The following is a 21,056-nucleotide window of genomic DNA, read 5'->3' on the forward strand; positions in this document are numbered from 1 at the left end:
AACGCCATATCATGACACTGTCACTTCTGCGCTGCTGATGGTGGCAGCTCTGCCTTCCAAGCTGGGCTCTTGGCCAGCAGCCACTGCTCTCCAGCCGCCCAACACTGTGAAATCTGGTCCCGCACCTACAATAGCCAGATTTCATGGAGGAGATCCGATTTCATGATCCATGACGTGTTTTTCACAGCTGTGAATTTGGTAGGGCCCTAACTATCGGTGAGGAGTCAGACCAATTGTCTCCTACCCCTCACAATGTCCGTTTGGTAGTAAAAGTGGCTAAATTGTGACTTACAATGGGCTTTTAGTTCTCTGCTTGAAGTTTACAGTACCTGCAAAAGTTGGAGTTCTAGAAGAGACCACAGTCCTTGAGGTTCTCTTTGATGATGACATCTGTGACTGCGTCAAACACGAATTTAACGTTCTGTGTATCTGTGGCACAGGTCATATGACTGTAGATTTCTTTCACATCTTTTCGCATGTTGAGATCAAGGAACTGATTCTTGATGTAATTTCCTGCATCTTCAAATGTATTGGGACCTATTTCGGGGAAGGAAATAACTCTGCTGATAAGTGCTGCTGATTAGGAAGACTGTCCTAATTAGAAACTCCTCAAAGCCCATGGATCTGTGGCCAGCAGAGGAAATGTGATCCTTTGTCATGTTGTTTTGAGAGAATAAAATGCATGTTAAAGAACAGAACTGGAGTGACAGCCCTGGGCAATGACGTGTGCTTTCTACACAAAAGGTGAAGAGCAAGCAGACCTTTTTATTGGGGTGGGTCAGCCTTGTGTCAGAACCTCTTTGTTCCTACCAAATCACCCAAAGGTGGTAATGCTTAATACAGATCCTCTCCTTTTCCCAGCTGCAGAGACCTAGCTTGATCCTAATGACTTTTCCCAAGAGGAGAATTTTCTATCCATTTGTGCCTTTTGTGATTTTTCTTCCCACTAATTACTCAGGTTTGATTTTTTTTAAACTTGGGTGAGGATGATTTGGGCCTAAACACTACCATAAATGGGGGGGGGGGAGGGAGGTAGGTAGAGTTTTTAGACCAACTCACCATCGTAATCTGGGAAGCAAATGCTGAGGTGGACCTTCTTGATCTTTTCCTCAAAGAGGTCCTTCTTGTTGAGGAACAGAATAATGGAGGTGGCAGCAAAGAACTTGTGGTTGCATATACTGTTGAACAGATGCAGGGACTCATGCATGCGGTTCTGAAGACAGACAAAAAGACCATATCACTTGTAAAGAAATTTCAGAGGTGGGCTGTGTTGTAAAGACCCTGCTCATTCTGGTTTCAGAAAGTAGGGGCGGGCAGGTCCTTGCTTGGTCAAACACATTCTGAAAGTTCTCCCCCCACTCAAGTTTCTGTGGCTTAACATGTGCAAGTCCCGACTCCCACTCAAGCTTGTTCCTCACACAGGCTGAGGCTCTACAACAGCCATTGCCTGAGCTGCTGCTAATTGAACTTGCTTTTTGATCTCCATAGATTTTGCAGCTGTAAAAGTGAGGGCAGCACTCTACTGTTACAGTGGTGAAGCCTTTGCTGGTCATAAAGCTGTGATGTTTCCTGTCTGTCGTAGCCCAGATAAGGACTCTATGGCTAGGCAGAAGCTTTAGACCAACTGGATTTTAAACAAAGCGAATTGGCACCCTTCCATGGTGGCTTTTTTGCAGTTTCAACAGGACTTCAATTTTCAGATGATGCCATGACTGAAAATGTACAAGGGGGGCAAATTCACTTGACTGTTAGCTCATTAGAGCAGAGGCTGTTCTGTGCAAGCACAATGGGGCCCAGGTCCATCACAAGGCCCTCCAGCTGCTACCATAATACTGCTAATAAAGCCCTCTTGAGACACAAAGTGTTGAGAGATTCTGGTGCTGAACTTCAAGTTCTCCTGGCAGCGAGGAGAAAAGTACAGACTCAAATACAGCAGCTGGAAGCCAGCAGCCAAACCAACTGCATTCCAGCAAGTTGATTTACCTTTTGTCTTTTGCAAACTCTTCTGTTCTTTTGCTGTAATAAGCACAAGTGTTGCCAAAGAGAAAGTTGTGGGTGGTTTCTATGGGAGAATATTTATCAAAATGGCCAATGATAGGAAAGTCTTGAACTGCTTGGTTAGAGATGTTGGAGGATTCTTTTTGCCTTGAGAATCCTCACATTCCTGCTCCTCAAAGCCAGGTAGCTCGGTAGCCCTACTTCTTTCTATTGCCGCACCATAGGCGGCTGGCTGTTTTTATGGGTTCTCACAACAGTTACTGGGGAGTCCAGAATGAAGGACTTCTGTCACTCTACACCCTCAATGTAAATCTCTCCTAATGTCAGAAAGCTAATGCCAGATTCCTAATTGCTGCAAGGCAGGCTCTGTGTGTGGGAAAGAATCAGATGTGAGAAGTCACTGTCTAAATAACTGAGCTGAGACCCCATTACTAAAATGATAGCCAGTTCTTGGAGTGCTGTGGGAGATGGCAGTGGGTATGTGCTCTCTCTAATGAGCCATCGCCTATGGGTCTTCCTGCAGCAACCACAAGAGGAGTTGCAGGTGCTTTAGGATAGGCCAGCCCTGCAGAAATCATCCTCTGATCACTACAGTGCCCTTCACAAAGCAAGATTGTTCTTATCCTCTGGGTTTGCAAGTCAGCTGTGCTAGGAAGATCTTCCTTGAGAAAACTAGTACACGCTGGCCCAAATATCTGCTATGGCACTATCGCAAGCCACTTCCAACGCTACCCCCTGGTAGTATGAGCACCCCGCAAACAATGGATCACAACACACCCCAGAGGCAGAGAAGTCCTATCCCCACTGTATGGAGGAAACTGAGCCATAGGGTAGATTAGGTGACTTGCCAAAGGTCACACAAGGAATTCTGAGGTGAGAATTGAACCCAAGTTTCCCATGTCCTAGTCACTAGGCATGTCTTCCTCCTTCTCTTCTTGCTCCCAAGGGCTTGAACGTGCCCCTTGCTTGTCTAGAAGGGTACCAGAGTAGACTTGTTTCAGCATCTTGTGAAACAGTCTAAAATGCTGCCCCCTGGTTTGTCCCTTCTGAGTCGAACCTCCGAGAAGAAGAGAGGGAGGAGTTCAGTCTCCCGCATCCATAGTCTCTTGTCTTCTAAAAAGAGAACTCTCCACAAGTTGTAGACCATGTTCTCTGATTTGCAAATCTCCTCCAAAGCAGTTTGTTTTAATAACCTGCAGGGCCAGGGAGCCGTTCTGCATGAATCCATCCTGAGGGAGGAAGAGAAGCAGGTGTCCTGTTTGAAGGATAACCATCTGCATGCAGGAGGGCTACTGGTGTTTAATGGGCTAGCTTCCCTCAGACGGCTGCTCATAGCAGGGGGAGAGAGTACCAGAGGCATCTTGTTACTGTTTTCTGCCTCCTCGTCGCCAGCTTTCTCTGCTCTTCACCCTCTGTGTGGTGTTTGAAGGAGAGGCTGAGAGCCCCTATGGAGCCAGCGCCCTGCCTGACTAGCAGCATCCGAAACATTCCCCACAGGCTGCACTGCTCTGATTTTTCCCTTGATGCTGTTTTTACGTGAAATGGGGGCTCTGGAGAGACTCTTGGTCAAGGAAGCTGGAGGCTGAGTGGCATGTAAGGGGAGCTGCTGTGAAAGTCCACCAGCCCTCGGTTTGGCCTGCAGGAACCAAATGACTGGCACTGCAGGAACAAGCCTGGATCCTAGAGTTCACTCTCCTCTTGTCTTCTCTTTAAGGAAGTCCCAGAGCAAGATGACCTGGACGGATGCTCTGTGGGATCCCAGCAGTCAGAGATGGATAAATCCCTCTCCCTGCCAGGGGGGGCATCAGATCACCAGTGTCTGATGGAGCTGGAGTATCAGACCCTGGGGTGAAGGAACTAGACCACAACTGAGGAGATGTGGGTTCTGTTCTGTGCTCTGCCCCACATGCCCTCCCTGTGTGAACATGGGCAGGTCTCAATCTCCCTGGTTCTTAGGCCCCAACCTGTGCAAGGGGGAGGATGATCCGTTATTTCCGCCATGCTGTTTGTCTGTTCGGATGGTCAATGCTTTGGGTCAGGGGCTGTCGCTACTGTTGGTCCATGCAGTGTGTAGCACCATGGGTACCCTGGTCTTGGTTGGGGCTGCTAGGAGTTACTGAAATACAAATCATCCTAAGGGTGGTGGTGGTCTGATTTAGGAAGGCTCTCTGTTCTTTCATCTGTTATAAACCAAAACCAGAATATGCCCCTCAGTTCTCTTTGGGCCCTGTTTGAGTGACAAATCTCAGGCATTGTTCCACAGTGAGGTGTCGATAGAGGACATTTGGAACAAATTCACAAACTAAACAGTAATAAGTTACCAGGATCAGATGGGATTCACCCATGGGATTCACCCAGGAGCTCGAATATGAAGCTACAGAGGTACTAACTGAGGTATGTAACCTAGGGCTTAAATCATCCTCTGTACCAGATGACTGGAGGATAGCTAACGTAACACCTATTTTAAAAAGGTTCCAGAGGCAATCCTGGCAATTACAGGCTGATAAAACTAACTTCAGTACTGAGCAAAGTGGTAGAAACTATAGTAAAGAGCAGAATTATCAAACACAGCTGAACACGATTTGTTGGGGAATAGTCACAGGTTTTTGTAAAGGGAAATCATGCCTCCCCAATCTCTTAGAATTCTTTGAGGGAGTCAACAAGCATGTGGACAAAGGTGATCTAGAGGATATAGTGTACTTGGATTTTCAGAAAGCCTTTTGACCAGGTCCCTGACCAAAGGCTCTTAAGCAAACTAAGTAGTCGTGAGATGACAGGGAAGGTCCTCATAGAGCAGTAACTGGTTAAAAGACAGGAAATAAAGGGTAGGAACTGCTTGGCAACAAACTCATCGATTCCATGGCCAGGAGGGACCACTGTGATAGTCTAGTCTGACATCCTGTAGTGCACAGACCAGAGATCTGGCCCACATCGTTCCTAGAGCGGAGCTGTTAGACAAACAGCCCACCGGCGATTTACAAATGGTCAGTGATGGAGAATCCACCATGACCCTTGGTCAGTTGTGCCAATGGTTAATTACTTGCACTGTAAAAATTGTATGCCTTAGTTCCAGCCTGAATTTGTCAAGCTTCAACTTCCAGCCACTGGCTCATGGTAGGCCATTCACTGCTAGAGTGAAGAGCCCGTTATTAAATATTTGTTCCCCAAATTGGTATTTGTAGACTGTAATCAAGTCACCCCTTTACCTTCTCTTTGTTAGGCTAAATAGAGCTCCTTGAGTCTGTCATTATAAGGCACATTTTCTAACCCTTTGGTCATTCTTGTGACTCTTCTCTGATCCCTCTCCAATTTATCAACATCCTCTTTGAATTGTGATCTCCAGAACTGGACACAACGTTCCAGCACTGGTCACATCAGTGCCAACTACAGAGGGAAAATCATCTCTCTGCTCCTACTCAAGAGTCCCCTGTTGATGCCTCCCAGGACGGCATTAGCCCTTCTGGCCACAGCATTGCACTGGGAGTCAAGTGAAGCGGATTGGGATTTATGGTGGACAATCTTTTTCTGTCTCTGCTTCCCAGGGTAATGAGGGTGCCCCTTGGAGAGGGGCTCCAGCTGCAGTTGGGAGCCAGGTTCAGAGTGGTGGGGTGGATCGGGCCCATCTGTGGCTGCCTTCCCCTGCATTGCTACACAAAGTGAGCAAGCAGTGGGTGAATGGACAATGATTTTTCCATCCATCAGTTATGTAACTGCACATATAAGCAGCAGAATTATGAATAGCTTTTCATGGTAAAACTGCCAACTGTTCTAAGGGATTTCTTCAGCTATGGGTGCACCTGTTTAGCTGCAGCTTGCTGCCTGGCTAGTTCTGCAAGCCATCGCTGACTCTCTGATGCACTTACGTTCGTTACAGGTGCATCACTTCCTGTGGGTTGGTTTGTCACTCAAACTTCAGTTCCTCCCTACACTGACATCTGACCTTCAGCAACCAGGGCAACCACTGACTGAGGGGAACCCTAGCCCTGTGAAGTCAATGGGAGCTTTGTCATTGACGTTAGCAAGGCCAGGATTTCACCTGTTCTGTCCCCACACAGGATGTGGTAATTCTCCTAGAGTTTCTCAAAGCTGCAGTCTTGGCCATGCTGTTTGGCTGTTGTCCTTTTTCTAGTTCCTACATAGCTACATACCTTTTAAAAACAAAAGAGGTCATCTAGTCTGACCAGCACGGGCCAGAGAACCCCACCCAGGGATTGCTGCAGTCTTGGCCATGCTGTTTGGCTGTTGTCCTTTTTCTAGTTCCTACATAGCTACATACCTTTTAAAAACAAAAGAGGTCATCTAGTCTGACCTGCACAGGCCAGAGAACCCCACCCAGGGATTCCTGCACCCAGCCCCATAGCTTGTGGTTGAGCTATCGCAGAACTTGTAGGAAGAGATTTTGATTTAAAGACTCCAGGCTAGATCCACAAAGGAATTTAGATCCTCAAACCCCCACTCACTTGCTGATTAACCCTGCATGTGCCTAAATTCCTCAGCTTCCACTGGTGGACATGTGCAAAGCCGCTAATTCCTGAGACCGCTGAGCTGCCTGGCCCGATCCTCAAGCGAGGTGTTACCCCCACCTGCCTCGCTTGCTGTGCCCAATCTTACGGTCATGCTCGGAGCACGCTCACCCACACAACATATGGTTCCGATTCACCCTATATTCAGTCACTCAGTGGTTCGAGCACTCACCTGGAAGACGTAGGTTTGAATCCCCCTCTGCTTCATTCAGAGCAGGGACGTGAACTTGAGTCTCCCCGACCTCAGCTGAGTGCCCTGACTGTCAGGCTCTGGCATACTCTGGGGTGGGTGTCTCCGTTTCTTCTGGCGAAGCTGTTCTTTATGTGGAATAGTGAAATAGTCACTGATCCGGAGAGAGAGAGAGACTATAGCCCAGGGGTTAGTGCGCCCTCCTAGGAGACCCAGGGTCCCGTCCCTGCTCCAAGGGCAATTTAAATGTTTCAGACAAAGGAGAACAGCTTCAGCAGGAGAGGTCGAGAGAGACCTGCCCTGGAACACACCTCAGGGCATATAGTTGGGAGACGGATGACAAGGGTCCAAGTTCCTGCTCCGGATTAAAGTGGGGATTCAAAGCTGGATCTCCCACATGCCAGGTGAGTGTTCTGCCTATTGGGGATGGCATCCCAACCCCGTGGGGTTACCTCACTGAGGCAATGCCAAGCCCCTGCTCTTCTACTGGCCAGCTTAGGTGGCTCCCTGCTCAGGTTGCTGGGTTCTGTCAATCCCATTCTTACCCAGCTCTCCCGATGCATCGTATAGGGAGCCTGGGCTCCTGACCCAGGGCTGAGGGTTCCACTGAGCAGCTGTTAAGCACGGCAGCACTTCGTCTCTAAGCCCCCCATGCCGGCATGTGCCCAGATAGGTTGTCTTAACGGTTAAACATCCTGGCTGCTAAAAATGTGCACCTTCTGTCTAGTCTGCATGTGTCTAGCCGTTGGGTCTGTCAGCCTTTGTCTGCTAGATTAAAGATCCTCTGCCATTGGAAACCTCCTTGCTCAGGAGCTTCCGGGCTGGGATCAAGTCACCTCTTAACCTTCTCTCGGGCAAACTAAACACACTGAGCATCTTTAGTTTCTTGCTATGAAGCAGGTTTCCATGCTTGTGGCTCATGTCTGAGCCCTTCCCAATTTCTCCTCTGAACTTTCCACGTTCACTTCCTAGTTTACAGGTTCTGAAACCGATGTGCCGATAGGGCTGATTATAAAAATGCCACGCCGTCTGTCCGGGGCCCTCCGCTTGCTTTACAGATGTTCCATTGAATTCAGCCCTATGCTAACCCTGAGAGGTAGGGGCTATGATCTCTCACTGACAGAGGCGGAAGCTGCAGAACAATTGAGTGTGTGTTTCCAGAGGGGCCGAGCACCCGCCACGCCTATTGAAATCGGCGAGGAGTGCGGGTACTTCTGAAAATCCAGGCATCCGAGATCTGCCCAAGGTCACACACGGAACAGAGCTGGGAACAGTATCCTGCTCTCATACCTCATGCTTCAACCACAAGCCCATCTTCCTTCTATTGATTTCTCATGCCCTCTTGAAGGCAAGCCATTGGGCAGCCCCACTGAAATATCCTTTGTCTTAACCAGCTACGGGATGTCACTGTGCTACTTGAATTGGTTTTAGTTGCCAGCTGCACTGGCTGGAAGAGGGGCATTTATTTTCAGACATGAGTTAATCTGATGTCAGGCAAGTGCTATTTGCTTCCTGGATTTGCATCAGAGCAGCACAGTGTAAACCGCGAGCTGACGTTCAAGGCTCTTCATGGCTCTGTTGCCTGCCTGCACCTCCCTGTGTTCCGGGCAATGCAGGCACTTCACACCAAGCAAGTGTCTGTGCTGGGGAGATGCTATTTTCTTCAAATCTGGGTGGTGGCTCTCAGATGTCGCCCAGCTGAGCTGGGAGTTTTGTCCGTTTCCTGGTGCTCTGAAAACGGGGAGAGCAGCTGCCCAGCTGTGCTCTGGTGACAGAGGACAGAGGTCTCAGTGCCATCAGCAGCTAGGGATTGAGAGAACATACCACTTCATCATCCTCTACCAGCACCATGTCGTAGGCGCTGAGGGCTCCACAGAAGATAATGCAGGTCACGCCTTCGAAGCAGTGGATCCACTTCTTGCGCTCTGACCGCTGTCCTCCCACGTCAAACATCCTGTGGAGGGAGTAATTCTGCTGTTGTTAGATAGCCCCTTCCCAACCAGAGCACCGAACACAGAGGCAGTCGCAGCACCCACCGCAGAAACCCAGCCCCTGCCCGGTAGGATGTGGCAGCTCTGTATATGAGTGCAGAGGGCCAGATCCTTAGCCGCTGCCAACTGACAGCGCAATGGCGCTCTGCAGATTTACACCAGCCAAGAAACGTGCCATTTAGGAGAGGATGTAAGGAAGATTATCCCAGCTGGAATTTGGCCAGGATACCTGGGTCGGTGATGCCACCAAAGGGGAGAGGGTCACACGTGCGCCTATGCTCACCTGAAGTTAAGATCTTTGACGGCGAACTTGGTCTCTATGATCCCCGTGGTCTTCACTCGAGATCGTAGTACATCCTGTTCATTGGGCAGGTAATCCAGGGCTGTGATCCGATCCAGCTGGTTCAGGTAGCTAGGCAGGAATGCAGAGAGCTGTTGGGAGCAGCCCTAAGGGATCGGGAATATAGCTATCGTGCGTGGGGAAGGAGGTCTGGGGTAAGGGGTTATCAGTGAGCTAGTAATCATAGGAGAGGACAGTGGGAAGGTCCAAGCAATTCTACTAGCCTGAGGGAGAGGAGACTTCTTTCTAGCCCAACTGTAGAGCAAGAAAATCTCAGTTCATGACTAACCAGGGTCAAAACGTGCACATCCCTTCTCACCTGCATTGCAGGAGCACCTAGGAGCGTGGGCCATGACCCCCTTGTGCCAGGTGCTGAACACGCAGGGTCTGCTATGATCCAAAGAACTGACCATCTAACCCTGAGACAAGGGACAACCGACAGAGGCAGACAGGTGGACCCTGCTGGGGGGAGGTGATAGAGCAGCTCCGTTAATGCTGTGGTCTGGAAAGCCCGTAACCTTAAGTTCCAGCATCCACAGTTGCTCCTCCATCCTGCTGTTGAATGGGACGGTGCAGCTGCCGCAGCCTGCGAGGGAGCTGCATGGCAGGCCGGGGTTTATTAGGGCAGAGAGTGGCCACATTTGGATCAGCAGCGTGAAAAATGACGTGTGTTCCCTGCAGCATTGCCTGCAATGTGCCCACGCCTCCGCTCTGCAGCCGTTGTGCCAGGCCACGGCTCTGGGCCCTTGAACTATGTTTAACTAACCTGACGGGACAAGTTGCAATGGTGTTGACACCAGCCTGTGTCTAGTAACCACTGTCTTCGGTGGATTTACGCTACTGTGAGCAGAAGCAGCATTTGGCCCTGAGGCTCATTGGCCTCAGATAGTGCAGCCTGTATCGTGCATGAGACAGATTGGTGGCCTGACATACCCTGGCATGTGGCATCAATTAAGGGTACAGGAACTAGGCTGAATTCAGCATCGCTTGGTTGGCTGGGTTTAACAGGGTTTTTGCGCAGCGTCAAGTAATGGTGATGACGAGGGGCAGGCAGCCCCCCTCCGGCAGGCAGTGATAGTCACGTCAGTGGTGTTTAGGGGCTTTGTCTGACGCAGTAGCACTATCCAGGCCATGGGGGATAATCCCCTGTGTTCTCTCTCTCACCCGGAGCATTCTGGGCCAAGTGGGAGCACAGAGGACCTCACTTGTTACACAGTGAATTATGAGCGTGCATGCAACTCGATGCTTCAAAGCCATTCTGGTCTCTCTTGCTTGTCTTCTAACGCCCTTTAAGGGGCATGTACCCTTCCTTTGATGGACAAGGCTCTCCTTGGACTCAGTGCTAAAACTTCCACTGGCTTCAAAGGGAGCAGATTGGCCCCTTTACCTGGAATTTCTCCTTTCCTTCCCCTTGGCTGCTGGTGAAAAGCTGAGTCCAAGTTGCTTTACGTGGCAGTAGAGGGGGGTGGTACCTGCTCCATAAAGACATCAGTCCCTTCAGCATCAGCGAAGGGGACGATTCAAGGTACTAAGCTCCAACGATGGATGAGCCCTCTGTGTCCCAATAAGTGCGTGCCCATCCCTGGAGGGTCTCGCTGTCTGGCAGGTGCTTTTCCTAATGATTGGGTCATAGGGACAGACTTACTAGGAAGCGGAGTCGTTGAGCTGGTACTCAGCTGCTCTGTCAAAACAGGCCTGGACTCCCGCATCTTTCCACAGCTTTTTTATACAGTCTACTAGCTCCGGGGGCATGGTGCCCTCCTCGATGGAATCTGCCAAATTGCACAGCTGCCGCCCATCATCCTGTAAGAGACAGAGCCGGTGAGCAGGCTGGGGCCAGAGATGGGTGTGAATGGCAGACCTGCTTTGGGCCCATCTGAACAGGGTCATGTTTTGTGGGATTTTAATCTGGATTTTGAAATTTAAATTCCCCACTCAACCCTGCTGATTTTCAAGAACAGCTTCCCCAGAGAATGTGGGGAAACATATCCAGAATCCTACCGGCCCAGGAGTGGGGAACTCAAGCTGCTCCCAGAATGCTTTCCTTAACCAGTAGACGGCAACACACCATAGCAGCGTGGTGCCTGAAACAACGGAAAACCAAACTCCTCGTTCCTCTGCGAATAATGAAAGGAGCAGGACACTCATCTCTAGACTCTCCTTCCCCACAGCTCCTTTCTCCCACACTTGGAGGTCTTGCCCTTCCTTTTCGATCTCCTCCCCTCCGAATCTCCTTCCTTAGAAGTTTTTAAGGTCAGGCTTGACAAAGCCCTGGCTGGGATGATTTAATTGGGGATTGGTCCTGCTTTTGAGCAGGGGGTTGGACTAGATGACCTCCTGAGGTCCCTTCCAACCCTGATATTCTGTGATTCTATGATCTACATCGCGAGGAAGTGGAACCAGACGACTGCCACTTGCCCACCGAGTGGCTTCTAGCAGGCACTAGCAGGAGTGAATGAGACACACGGGCTCTGTCTACGCCACAGCCTCCCCATCCTGGTAGACAAACTTGAGCAAGCATGCTAAAAATAGCACTGTGGATGCTGCAGTTTAGGCTCGGACTAGCCCCCGACCTTAGACCCAGGGGGTCAGATGGGCTTGGACTTACACAGCTAGCCTGAGCATCCACACTGCTATTCTTCACACACTAGCTTGAGCGAACACCAGTGAACCAACCCCCACTTGTCCGTCCGTCCCGTCCCGTCCCCGCCCCCTCGGGGGCTCAGAAGGAACAAACTTCCTCTCAGCAGCAGCAGCTTCTCCCAGGACTCCTGCATATCACTGGGAACTGCAGGCATTCGAACAGACGAACACGTGGGGACCACCCGCTCCTCCACCTTCCCCTGTCCAGGGGCCAATCAGATCTTCTAGTGGTGGCAGGGGCAGCGTACTGACCCCTCGCCCTGGTTCGGCATAATCTATCCCCAGCGTGGACATGGCTCGGATGATGGCCAGGATTGACTGCAGCACGTTGCCATAGATGATGGACTTGAATTCCAGGCACTCTTCTTCCGTGTAACCGTCTTGGTGGATAATCCTGTGGGGGGAGGGGAATAAAACACAGCTGTTAGCAGGGATCACAGCCTTGCTTCCCCTGCCAGTCCTCTCCCTGCAGCACAGATATTGGCCCCTTGCCCCCCAGCCCAAAGGAGAGGCAGTGCAGGGACCAAGGGTGATGTCGTGGTGGGAGTCTGCTATAGACCACCGGACCAGGGGGATGAGGTGGACGAGGCTTTCTTCCGGCAACTCATGGAAGTTACTAGATCGCAGGCCCTGGTTCTCATGGGAGACTTCAATCACCCTGATATCTTCTGGGAGAGCAATACAGCGGTGCACAGACAATCCAGGAAGTGTTTGGAAAGTGTAGGGGACAATTTCCTGGCGCAAGTGCTGGAGGAACCAAGTAGGGGCAGAGCTCTTCTTGACCTGCTGCTTACAAACCAGGAAGAATTAGTAGGGGAAGCAAAAGTGGATGGGAATCTGGGAGGCAGTGACCATGAGATGGTCGAGTTCAGGATCCTGACACAGGGAAGAAAGGAGAGCAGCAGAATACGGACCCTGGACTTCAGAAAAGCAGACTTTGACTCCCTCAGGGAACTGATGGGCAGGATCCCCTGGGAGAATAACATGAGGGGGAAAGGAGTCCAGGAGAGCTGGCTGTATTTTAAAGAATCCTTTTTGAGGTTACAGGGACAAACCATCCCAATGTGTAGAAAGAATAGTAAATATGGCAGGCGACCAGCTTGGCTTAACAGTGAAATCCTTGCTGATCTTAAACCCAAAAAAGAAGCTTACAAGAAGTGGAAGATTGGACAAATGACCAGGGAAGAGTACACAAATATTGCTCAGGCATGCAGGAGTGAAATCAGGAAGACCAAATAACACCTGGAGTTGCAGCTAGCAAGAGATGTTAAGAGTAACAAGAAGGGTTTCTTCAGGTATGGTAGCAACAAGAAGAAAGTCAAGGAAAGTGTGGGCCCCTTACTGAATGAGGGAGGCAACCTAGTGACAGAGGTTGTGGAAAAAGCTAAGGTACTCAATGCTTTTTTTGCCTCTGTCTTCATGAACAAGGTCAGCTCCCAGACTACTGCACTGGACAGCACAGCATGGGGAGGAGGTGACCAGCCCACTGTGGAGAAAGAAGTGGTTCGGGACTATTTAGAAAAGCTGGATGAGCACAAGTCCATGGGGCCAGATGCGCTACATCAGAGAGTGCTAAAGGAGTTGGCGGATGTGATTGCAGAGCCATTGGCCATTATCTTTGAAAACTCATGGCGATCGGGGGAGGTCCTGGACGACTGGAAAAGGGCTAATGTAGTGCCCATCTTTAAAAAAGGGAAGTTGGAGGATCCTGGGAACTACAGGCCAGTCCCTGGAAAAATCATGGAGCAGGTCCTCAAGGAATCAATTCTGAAGCACTTAGACGAGAGGAAAGTGATCAGGAACAATCAGCATGGATTCACCAAGGGCAAGTCATGCCTAACTAATCTAATTGCCTTCTATGATGAGATAACTGGCTCTGTGGATGTGGGGAAAGCAGTGGACGTGTTGCTCCTTGACTTTAGCAAAGCTTTTGACACTGTCTACCACAGTATTCTTGCCAGCAAGTTAAAGAAGTATTGGCTGGATGAATGGACGGAAGGTGGATAGAAAGTTGGCTAGATTGTCGGGCTCAATGGGTAGTGATCAATGGCTCCATGTCCAGTTGGCAGTTGGTATCAAGTGGAGTGCCCCAAGGGTCGGTCCTCGGGCTGGTTTTATTCAATATCTTCATAAATGATCTGGAGGATGGTGTGAATTGCACCCTCAGCAAATTTGCAGATGACACTAAACTGGGAGGAGAGGTAGATACGCTGGAGGGTCGGGATATGATACAGAGGGCCCTAGACAAATTGGAGGATTGGGCCAAAAGAAATGTGATGAGGTTCAATAAGGACAAGTGCTGAGTCCTGCACTTAGGATGGAAGAATCCCATGCACCGCTACAGACTAGGGACCGAATGGCTCGGCAGCAGTTCTGCAGAAAAGGACCTAGGGGTTACAGTGGACGAGAAGCTGGATATGAGTCAACAGTGTGCCCTTGTTGCCAAGAAGGCCAATGGCATTTTGGGATGTATAAGTAGGGGCATTGCCAGCAGATCGAGGGACGTGATTGTTCCCCTCTATTCGACATTGGTGAGGCCTCATCTGGAGTACTGTGTCCAGTTTTGGGCTCCACACTACAAGAAGGATGTGGAAAAATTGGAAAGAGACCAGCAGAGGGCAACAAAAATGATTAGGGGACTGGAACACATGACTTATGAGGAGAGGCTGAGGGAACTGGGATTGTTTAGTCTGCAGAAGAGAAGAATGAGGGGGGATTTGATAGCTGCTTTCAACTACCTGAAAGGGGGTTCCAAAGAGGATGGATCTAGATTGTTCTCAGTGGTAGCTGATGACAGGACAAGGAGTAATGGTCTCAAGTTGCAGTGGGGGAGGTTTAGGTTGGATATTAGGAAAAACTTTTCCACTAGGAGGTTGGTGAAACACTGGAATGCATTACCTAGGGAGGTGGTCAAATCTCCTTCATTTGAGGTTTTTAAGGTCAGGCTTGACAAAGCCCTGTCTGGGATGATTTAGTTGGGAATTGGTCCTGCTTTGAGCAGGGGGTTGGACTAGATGACCTCCTGAGGTCCCTTCCAACCCTGATATTCTATGACTGAAATGTGCCAGCTTGGCCCCTGCTTACTCCTAGGCTGGAATGCCTGCTGTTTTCCTGGCATAGCTGACTTTCCCCTTGGTGCAGAGCTGAGGAACCACACCGCTGAACACTATGTGGGAGGGAAGCGGCTTGAGTGGCATCTGCTAGCAGTTTCTCACAATGTGTTGCCCCATGCAGGGGAGAAAGGGAGTTCCTTACACCCCATCTGCCTCTGTGCTGGCATGCAGCCTAGCTCACAATTGGGCCAGTTGTGATCTACACAGGTGCCTTGCAGCCAAGCCCAGATGCAATGAGAGAACTCCCTCCATCGGCTGGCTCCATGAAGATCAGGGTACCAGCTTTGAAAGGAAAGCGGTCTGAGACCCATGGCATGGATTAGCTCACTGGCTCCTGGACTGACCACACATGGCTCTGCCTATGATAGAGCCTCAGATTCATAGGGGAAGGTCAGATCGCATGGGACCTTCTGCAGCTGGACTCTGCTGATGCATAGAGCTCACTTGCTCCCTGTGTAACTCCGTGATGGTTTGTGTTCCCTGCCCCCCACCCCTCCCGGGGCTAACGTCAGTGACACAGCATAGCAAGGAACAACGCACAAAGGGGGTGTGGTGGTTTCCTCCTCCTTTGTGCCTGGAGACTTGCAACCTGGTGTTTGGTATGGCTGGCCATGAACTTGCCACCAGTACCCCACATGCCAACAGTTCACATGGGATGTTCCCATACTCCAGCCACTCCCTGGGACGTTCCACAGGGCACAGGTGCGGAGATGCTAGATCTGCTGTCTGTCTCTGCCGATTTCCTTGTCTTGAGGTGTGTGGGAGGAATGAAACTTCCACCCCCACCCATCACTTGTAACTGAGATGGCACATGAAGAGACCCCAGCTGCTGATCAGTTCGTGCCTCGAAGCAGAAGAACCGGGCACCTTTTCCTGCTTGCCAGCATAACTGCAGATGCTATTTTTGAGTTGGTTAATCCATTTTTATTAATCTTGCTAAGCTATGGCCAGATGGGAGGCAGCCTGGCCCAGCAGCAGTGTAGGGGTTAATCACACTATATTCATGCTCAGATTAGGCTCCTACAAGGAAACTGCCTTGGGCTATGTTCTGGGCAGCTGACCCTCAGCCCTACCATGGTACTCACTTCATCTGTTTGACGATTGTGCTCTTGCCTGACTCCCCGGCACCTGGAAAAGAGCCCGAGGAAACGTTTGAGTGCCAGCATTCAGAAAGAGAGAGACGCGTGCGCCTTCAAGGGGACAGCAGCTCTGGAGCACTCAAATCCTTGGGCACTGGGACCAGCGTAAGGACCTGGATCCGCAGCGCTCAGATCCAGCATCTATCCTGCACTTCACTCCTGTCCCCCCTGCACCTTTCTCTGAGGCTGGCCCCTCAGACAGTGCAGCACGAAAGGATTTCTCCAGTGCAGGGTTATTTAGTGGCATATTAATGTGGATCAAACAGGTCAGTTGATCCGGGCCCTGGGCTCCCAAGAGCTCATCAAGAGCCCAGCCCAGGGAAAGGCCTTGTTTTGAGGGAGTAGTCAAAATGGGTGTCTAGGAACCAGGGATTGAATCTGCTTTTGCAGAACCAGCTGGACTCTCCCCTTCAGCGCCCCCCCCCCGCGCTGCTAAGCTCCCCTCGCTGTGCACTGATGCATGCCTGCCCTGAGCGGGATGAGCTGGGCTCTGGGAAGGGGGAGGCGCACGTGGGACGGCCGTGCTTCCTGCACTGCCGCTGTTCCCCGGCATTGAGCCAGTCCTTGGAAGGCTCCGTGCCAGCCAGCTGCAAGTCACACAGGCCTCACTGTGTGGAAGCTGGGCCAGGTGCTTCTAGCCCAAACCTGTCTCCCTGCCCAGGGTTCAAACCATCTGGTGCCCCACAGGGTAGGGGATGAGGAAAGAACTGGGCAGGTGTGGTCTAGAGATGAGAAGGCTGAGGGGGGAACATAACATATGTAAAGGTGGTTACGTAGGGGCCGGTGATCTATTGCTTTCTATGGCCACCGAGGGCAGGACAAGTAGCAATCCGCTTACTTGGCAGCCAGGGAGGCTGAGGTTGGATTTTTTAGGAATAACTTTCTACCTGCAAGGCAAGTTCAGCGCTGGAACAGGTGGGTTCGGGAGGCCGGGGGGCTTGAAAATAGGTTATAGCCATTGGGGTGGGCCTGCCTCAGCATGGGAGGATGGACTAGGTGCCCTGTTGAGGTCCCTTCCAGCCCTGTAGTTCGATAAGGGTATCTAGCCTCCACTACTTGGCTGCCCTAACTCTCCTGTCCCAGCTCTTGCCTGGATGCTTGGTATTCAGATCCTTCACTACTCTCACACCTCCAGGATCCATCTGCCAGAGCAATACACTGCAGCTTCCATCATCCTTCCACACCCCTTTGCCTAAGTCTGCAAGCGTCCCCCTCCATCTACCTAACCCCCCTGCAGACTATGTGATGCATTGTCACTGAGCCCTCTGCTCTGGCTCCTATCCCACCTGCTCCTCTCAGTACTGAGCCTTGCTGGTCTGGTGGATCAGGGGAACCTTCCAGCCTCCATCCACCCCTGCAGTCAGCAGGGCCTGAACAGTTTTCTCAGGCCTAGGGAGACCCCCCTGTGCCTTGCTCATGCCCCCTTTTTATTCCTCAGAGGCTCCCCCCTGGCCCGACTCATTTCCCTGGCCCAGGAAGGCTGGAGATCCCTCCCTCCAGAGCCCATGAGCAGTGCTCAAAGGCTAGCCGCTGGGGGGGGCACTCAAGAGCTATGTCCCCGGCTGCTGTTGGCACAAAGGACCTGTCATTGCTATGGGGTCAGGGGACCTAGTTACTCCATAAGCCCCCCATCAGTGGAACCCTATACAGCAAGCCAGGCCCATGTGTCTGTCATGCTGGGACCATCATACTGTGCCCCAGCAGGGTAGAAAGGACCATGTCGGGCAGCCTGAACTCAGCCTGGAGCTGGGATTCCCTGCATGGTAAGGGCCTCAGCCCTTGGGCATATCAGCCCAGCCCCGCGCTTTGCTTTTCTTAACCTCCCCCTCCTCTCTACTGCCTCCATTCTCATCGCCTGCCCTTCAGTTCTCGGCTGCAAGCGCCGGGCAGCGCCTCATCTTATCGTTTTAAGCAGCTTATTCCAAACCAGGAAGCTGCTTAGAATTAGGGCCTAATCACACTGATCCCAGCCTCCCTGCCGTCACCTGGATGAACCTTGTGGTGCTGCACAGAGTCAGGCGCAGGCTTCCTGCCCCTGCAGTGCGAGCAGCAAGGCAGCCGCGTTGTAACCTAGAACTCCAGGGAGCATTCACCCCAGGAGCTGCAAAGGGTGGCTCTGGGCTGAGACGGCCCTGCTGGCCTCACTTTTCTTCTAGGAGCCGGGTGGGAGGCTGGGTTTCCAGCAGGGGCTTCTACCCTCAATCTCAGTTCTCCGCTTAGGTGCCATCTTTCCTAAACCCTCACCAGTCACCCTCTGGAGCAAGGGTTTATTCTGCTGCCTTCACACTGGCACGGTTCTGATGCAGGCTTGGAGTTCTCTCCAGGCACGGGGGGCGAGCATAGGAATCACAGAGGGTGGCTTAGGGCACCCTGGGGTGCAGACCAGGACTGACCCCCCAGTGATGAGTTCCTGGGTGGAATGGTGCAACCTGATGGCCCCTCAGACCATTGTGTGCATCTAGTCTGAGCTGCTGCCACGCCCAGGCCAGAGACCTCAGCCAGACATTGCTGCATTGATCCCATCTCTTCATTGTGAGCAGGAGCCTTTCTTTCAGGAGGAGACATCTGATCTTGATTGGAAGAGGGAGGTGGTGAATTACCCTCGCTGATTGTGACACTAAGCAGAGATGGGTTGGAGGAGCCTGTCACTGGGGGGTTTCCCCCCACCCATGACCATCCAGTGGCCTAACCTTCACCCTAGCACCTGCTCCCTACCTTCTGCATCTCCTGTGTCCCCTCCCTGGGACCTATCCATCCCTTACACCTCCCCCACAGCTGCATTGAAGAAGACACTTGGGCCCCTGCTGTGACCAAGCAGGGCCCCTTCTAGCTGACTTTATGTGCACACTTGTAAGATTTGGGTGCCCCAGACTTTGCCATGTGCCAGAGTGAGCAGCAGCTTCACTGGGCAGCACAGGCCCAAAGGAAGCTGTGCTCTGAGCTGGAGCCCAGGGGAAAGGAGAGGGGATGCTGTAGGAGAACAAGAGCAGGCTGGAGAATCCCGCTCCATCACGGCTTTAGAAGGACTAAACCGTGCGTGCTCTCGGCATCTCCTAGCAGGCTCCCTTGCCTCAGCAGTGCTGGGCTGACGGTGAGACCTGCCCCAGTATTCTGCTGTTTGCAGTACTCCGCTCATGGTCTAGTGCCTGTAAAAGGGCTGAGAGAGGCGCCCAGCCCAGCAGTGGGATCCCCCCATTCGCTTCAGCTTGCAGCTCGGAGATCAGCAGGATTGTGAAGCCTCCAGCTGGTGACTCGGTAATGCAGACTCGGAGCACAGGCCCTTCTGCCACTGGGATATTTGGCTAAATTGAGTCTTTTAGTAATCGGGTAAAATCAGTGTGTTCAGAAATAAAGTCCAGCCCTTTCTATTCACGCTGCTTATGAAGTTTTCTACCAACAAGCAGGTAACAGACCCAGTCGCCATCACCCTCTGCCTTTCTCTAGGCTAGAGCTCTCAAAGCGCTTCATCAGCGTCTAACGAGCTGCGGTTTGATCCTGCCCTGCTCACCAGAGTAGCTTTGCTGCCTGATCCAGCCCTTGCACCTCCCCCACAGTATGCGGGGGGGGGGTAGGGATAATACCCCCACCCTGCTTCACAGACCGGGAATCTGTGGGCCAAACAGGGAGGCTGCAGCAGAGCTGGGGCTAGAACCCAGGTGTCCTGATCCTCTGCCCTATGCTTCAGCCACTAAACTCTCACCTGAAGTGAAACATGACATGTACGTCTTTGCTTGTCATTTTTGGCCAGAACAATGACTCTCTGATCAATTCCCTTTTCACCCATGGCCCTTGGTGAGTCACCCAATCAATCCAAAGCGCCCCCACCCCCCGCCCCAATGCTGAAAGACCCAGGTATGTAGTTACCAAGTGGTGACACCAGCCACAGCATTCCTATTTCCAGCCCTACCGCCCCTTCTGGAAAATCACAAATAGATTTTAATCCCTACTGAGGTGCTGCCCCCTTCACCCAGGCTTCTCTCAAGAGGGTGTTTGTGACCTCTTGTCACATCCGATTGGCTGAGAAATCTCTGTATCCCAGCTAATCGCTTCAGTTAGGAAGTCATCAAGCTAATGAGAGCCCATCTGGTGCTACTTAGGAACGGATCCTCCTCTCAGTTGGAAAAAAACGAGAAAAACAACAAAAAACCTAGGGTGACCATATCTCTGAACCCACCATGGACTGAAACAGCCAGACCAAGCCCTCCTGCCCTGGTCCTGCGCTGCATTTCATGCTCCCTCTTCTCTTTCTTCTGTCTCCCATCCCTTGACCACCAGCAGATACTGCCATTTTCTAATCCCTTCACATAAACTGATTTCCTCAGGCCCAGCAACAATAACCCCAGTTTCTCCTTTCTTGCCCCACCTCCCCTAGCTTGGCATCACTACGTCTCATCTCGGGGTTGCCTTCTTCCCAGGCACTGCTTAGCCAACAGAGAACTACAGGTTAACCTCCCCCTCGTACCCTGCATTCATCCTGAATCACCAGAATCCCCTGCTGGGCCATTCTCTGCAGACTGCACATTTATTACATGCATGGAGACCAGCTCTGAGTGGTACAGAACCCCTTCTCTGCCCGCTCATTTCTGGATCCACCTCTAGGAGCTGAGGGTGCCCCAGGCAAGCTGCAGCGTTGCCCAGCTCCCATGCTTACCTAACAACAGCAGCTTGACTGTCTTTGCCTCCTTGTCTCCATCTTCCTGGAGTTTCTTCTCCAGCTCCTTGGACCTTTTGGCAAGTTCTTTATCTTCAGCGCTCGCTCCACTCCCCATCTCAGCGTCTTCCTCCTCTAGCTCCTCTAACTCCTCGAGCTCCTCTGTCTCTTCCAGCTCTTCACCCTAGGTCACTCACCCTTTACGGGGTGGGGAGAGAGAGAGAGAGAAAAAATATATCTCTTTGCCCAACCCCGCACAGCACCAGAGAAGGGCCGCACGCCGCAGGCTGGCTCTGGAGTTCCACGCCGGACAGCTGCTGGCCAGAGACTGCTATGAAGGCAGCCTGGGAGCCCTTCACCTTGCCCCTCTCCCTTAATTCCCCATGGATGACCCACTTTCTGTCCTACGGATTGGGGACTTTTTATCTCACCATGTGACCTGGGAAATCCAATTAAATGAGCCCAAGA

The 21,056-nt window shown here is 51.5% G+C and overlaps 1 protein-coding gene across 1 annotated transcript; it reads right to left on the minus strand.

The window, feature by feature from the left end:
• Window positions 1–346: 346 nt before the first annotated feature.
• GNAT2 (G protein subunit alpha transducin 2) lies at window positions 347–20,706 on the minus strand. The gene is made up of 8 exons (XM_073320361.1): window positions 20,589–20,706; window positions 15,884–15,926; window positions 11,938–12,079; window positions 10,688–10,845; window positions 8,986–9,114; window positions 8,536–8,665; window positions 1,060–1,213; window positions 347–537 (listed from the first exon to the last, which is right to left on the minus strand). The coding sequence occupies exons 1-8, from the start codon at window positions 20,704–20,706 to the stop codon at window positions 347–349; spliced, it is 1,065 nt and encodes a 354-aa protein (XP_073176462.1).
• Window positions 20,707–21,056: the final 350 nt, after the last annotated feature.

The sequence above is a fragment of the Lepidochelys kempii genome, chromosome 21 (genome assembly GCF_965140265.1).
Source record: "Lepidochelys kempii isolate rLepKem1 chromosome 21, rLepKem1.hap2, whole genome shotgun sequence".
Lineage (NCBI taxonomy): Eukaryota > Metazoa > Chordata > Testudines > Cheloniidae > Lepidochelys > Lepidochelys kempii.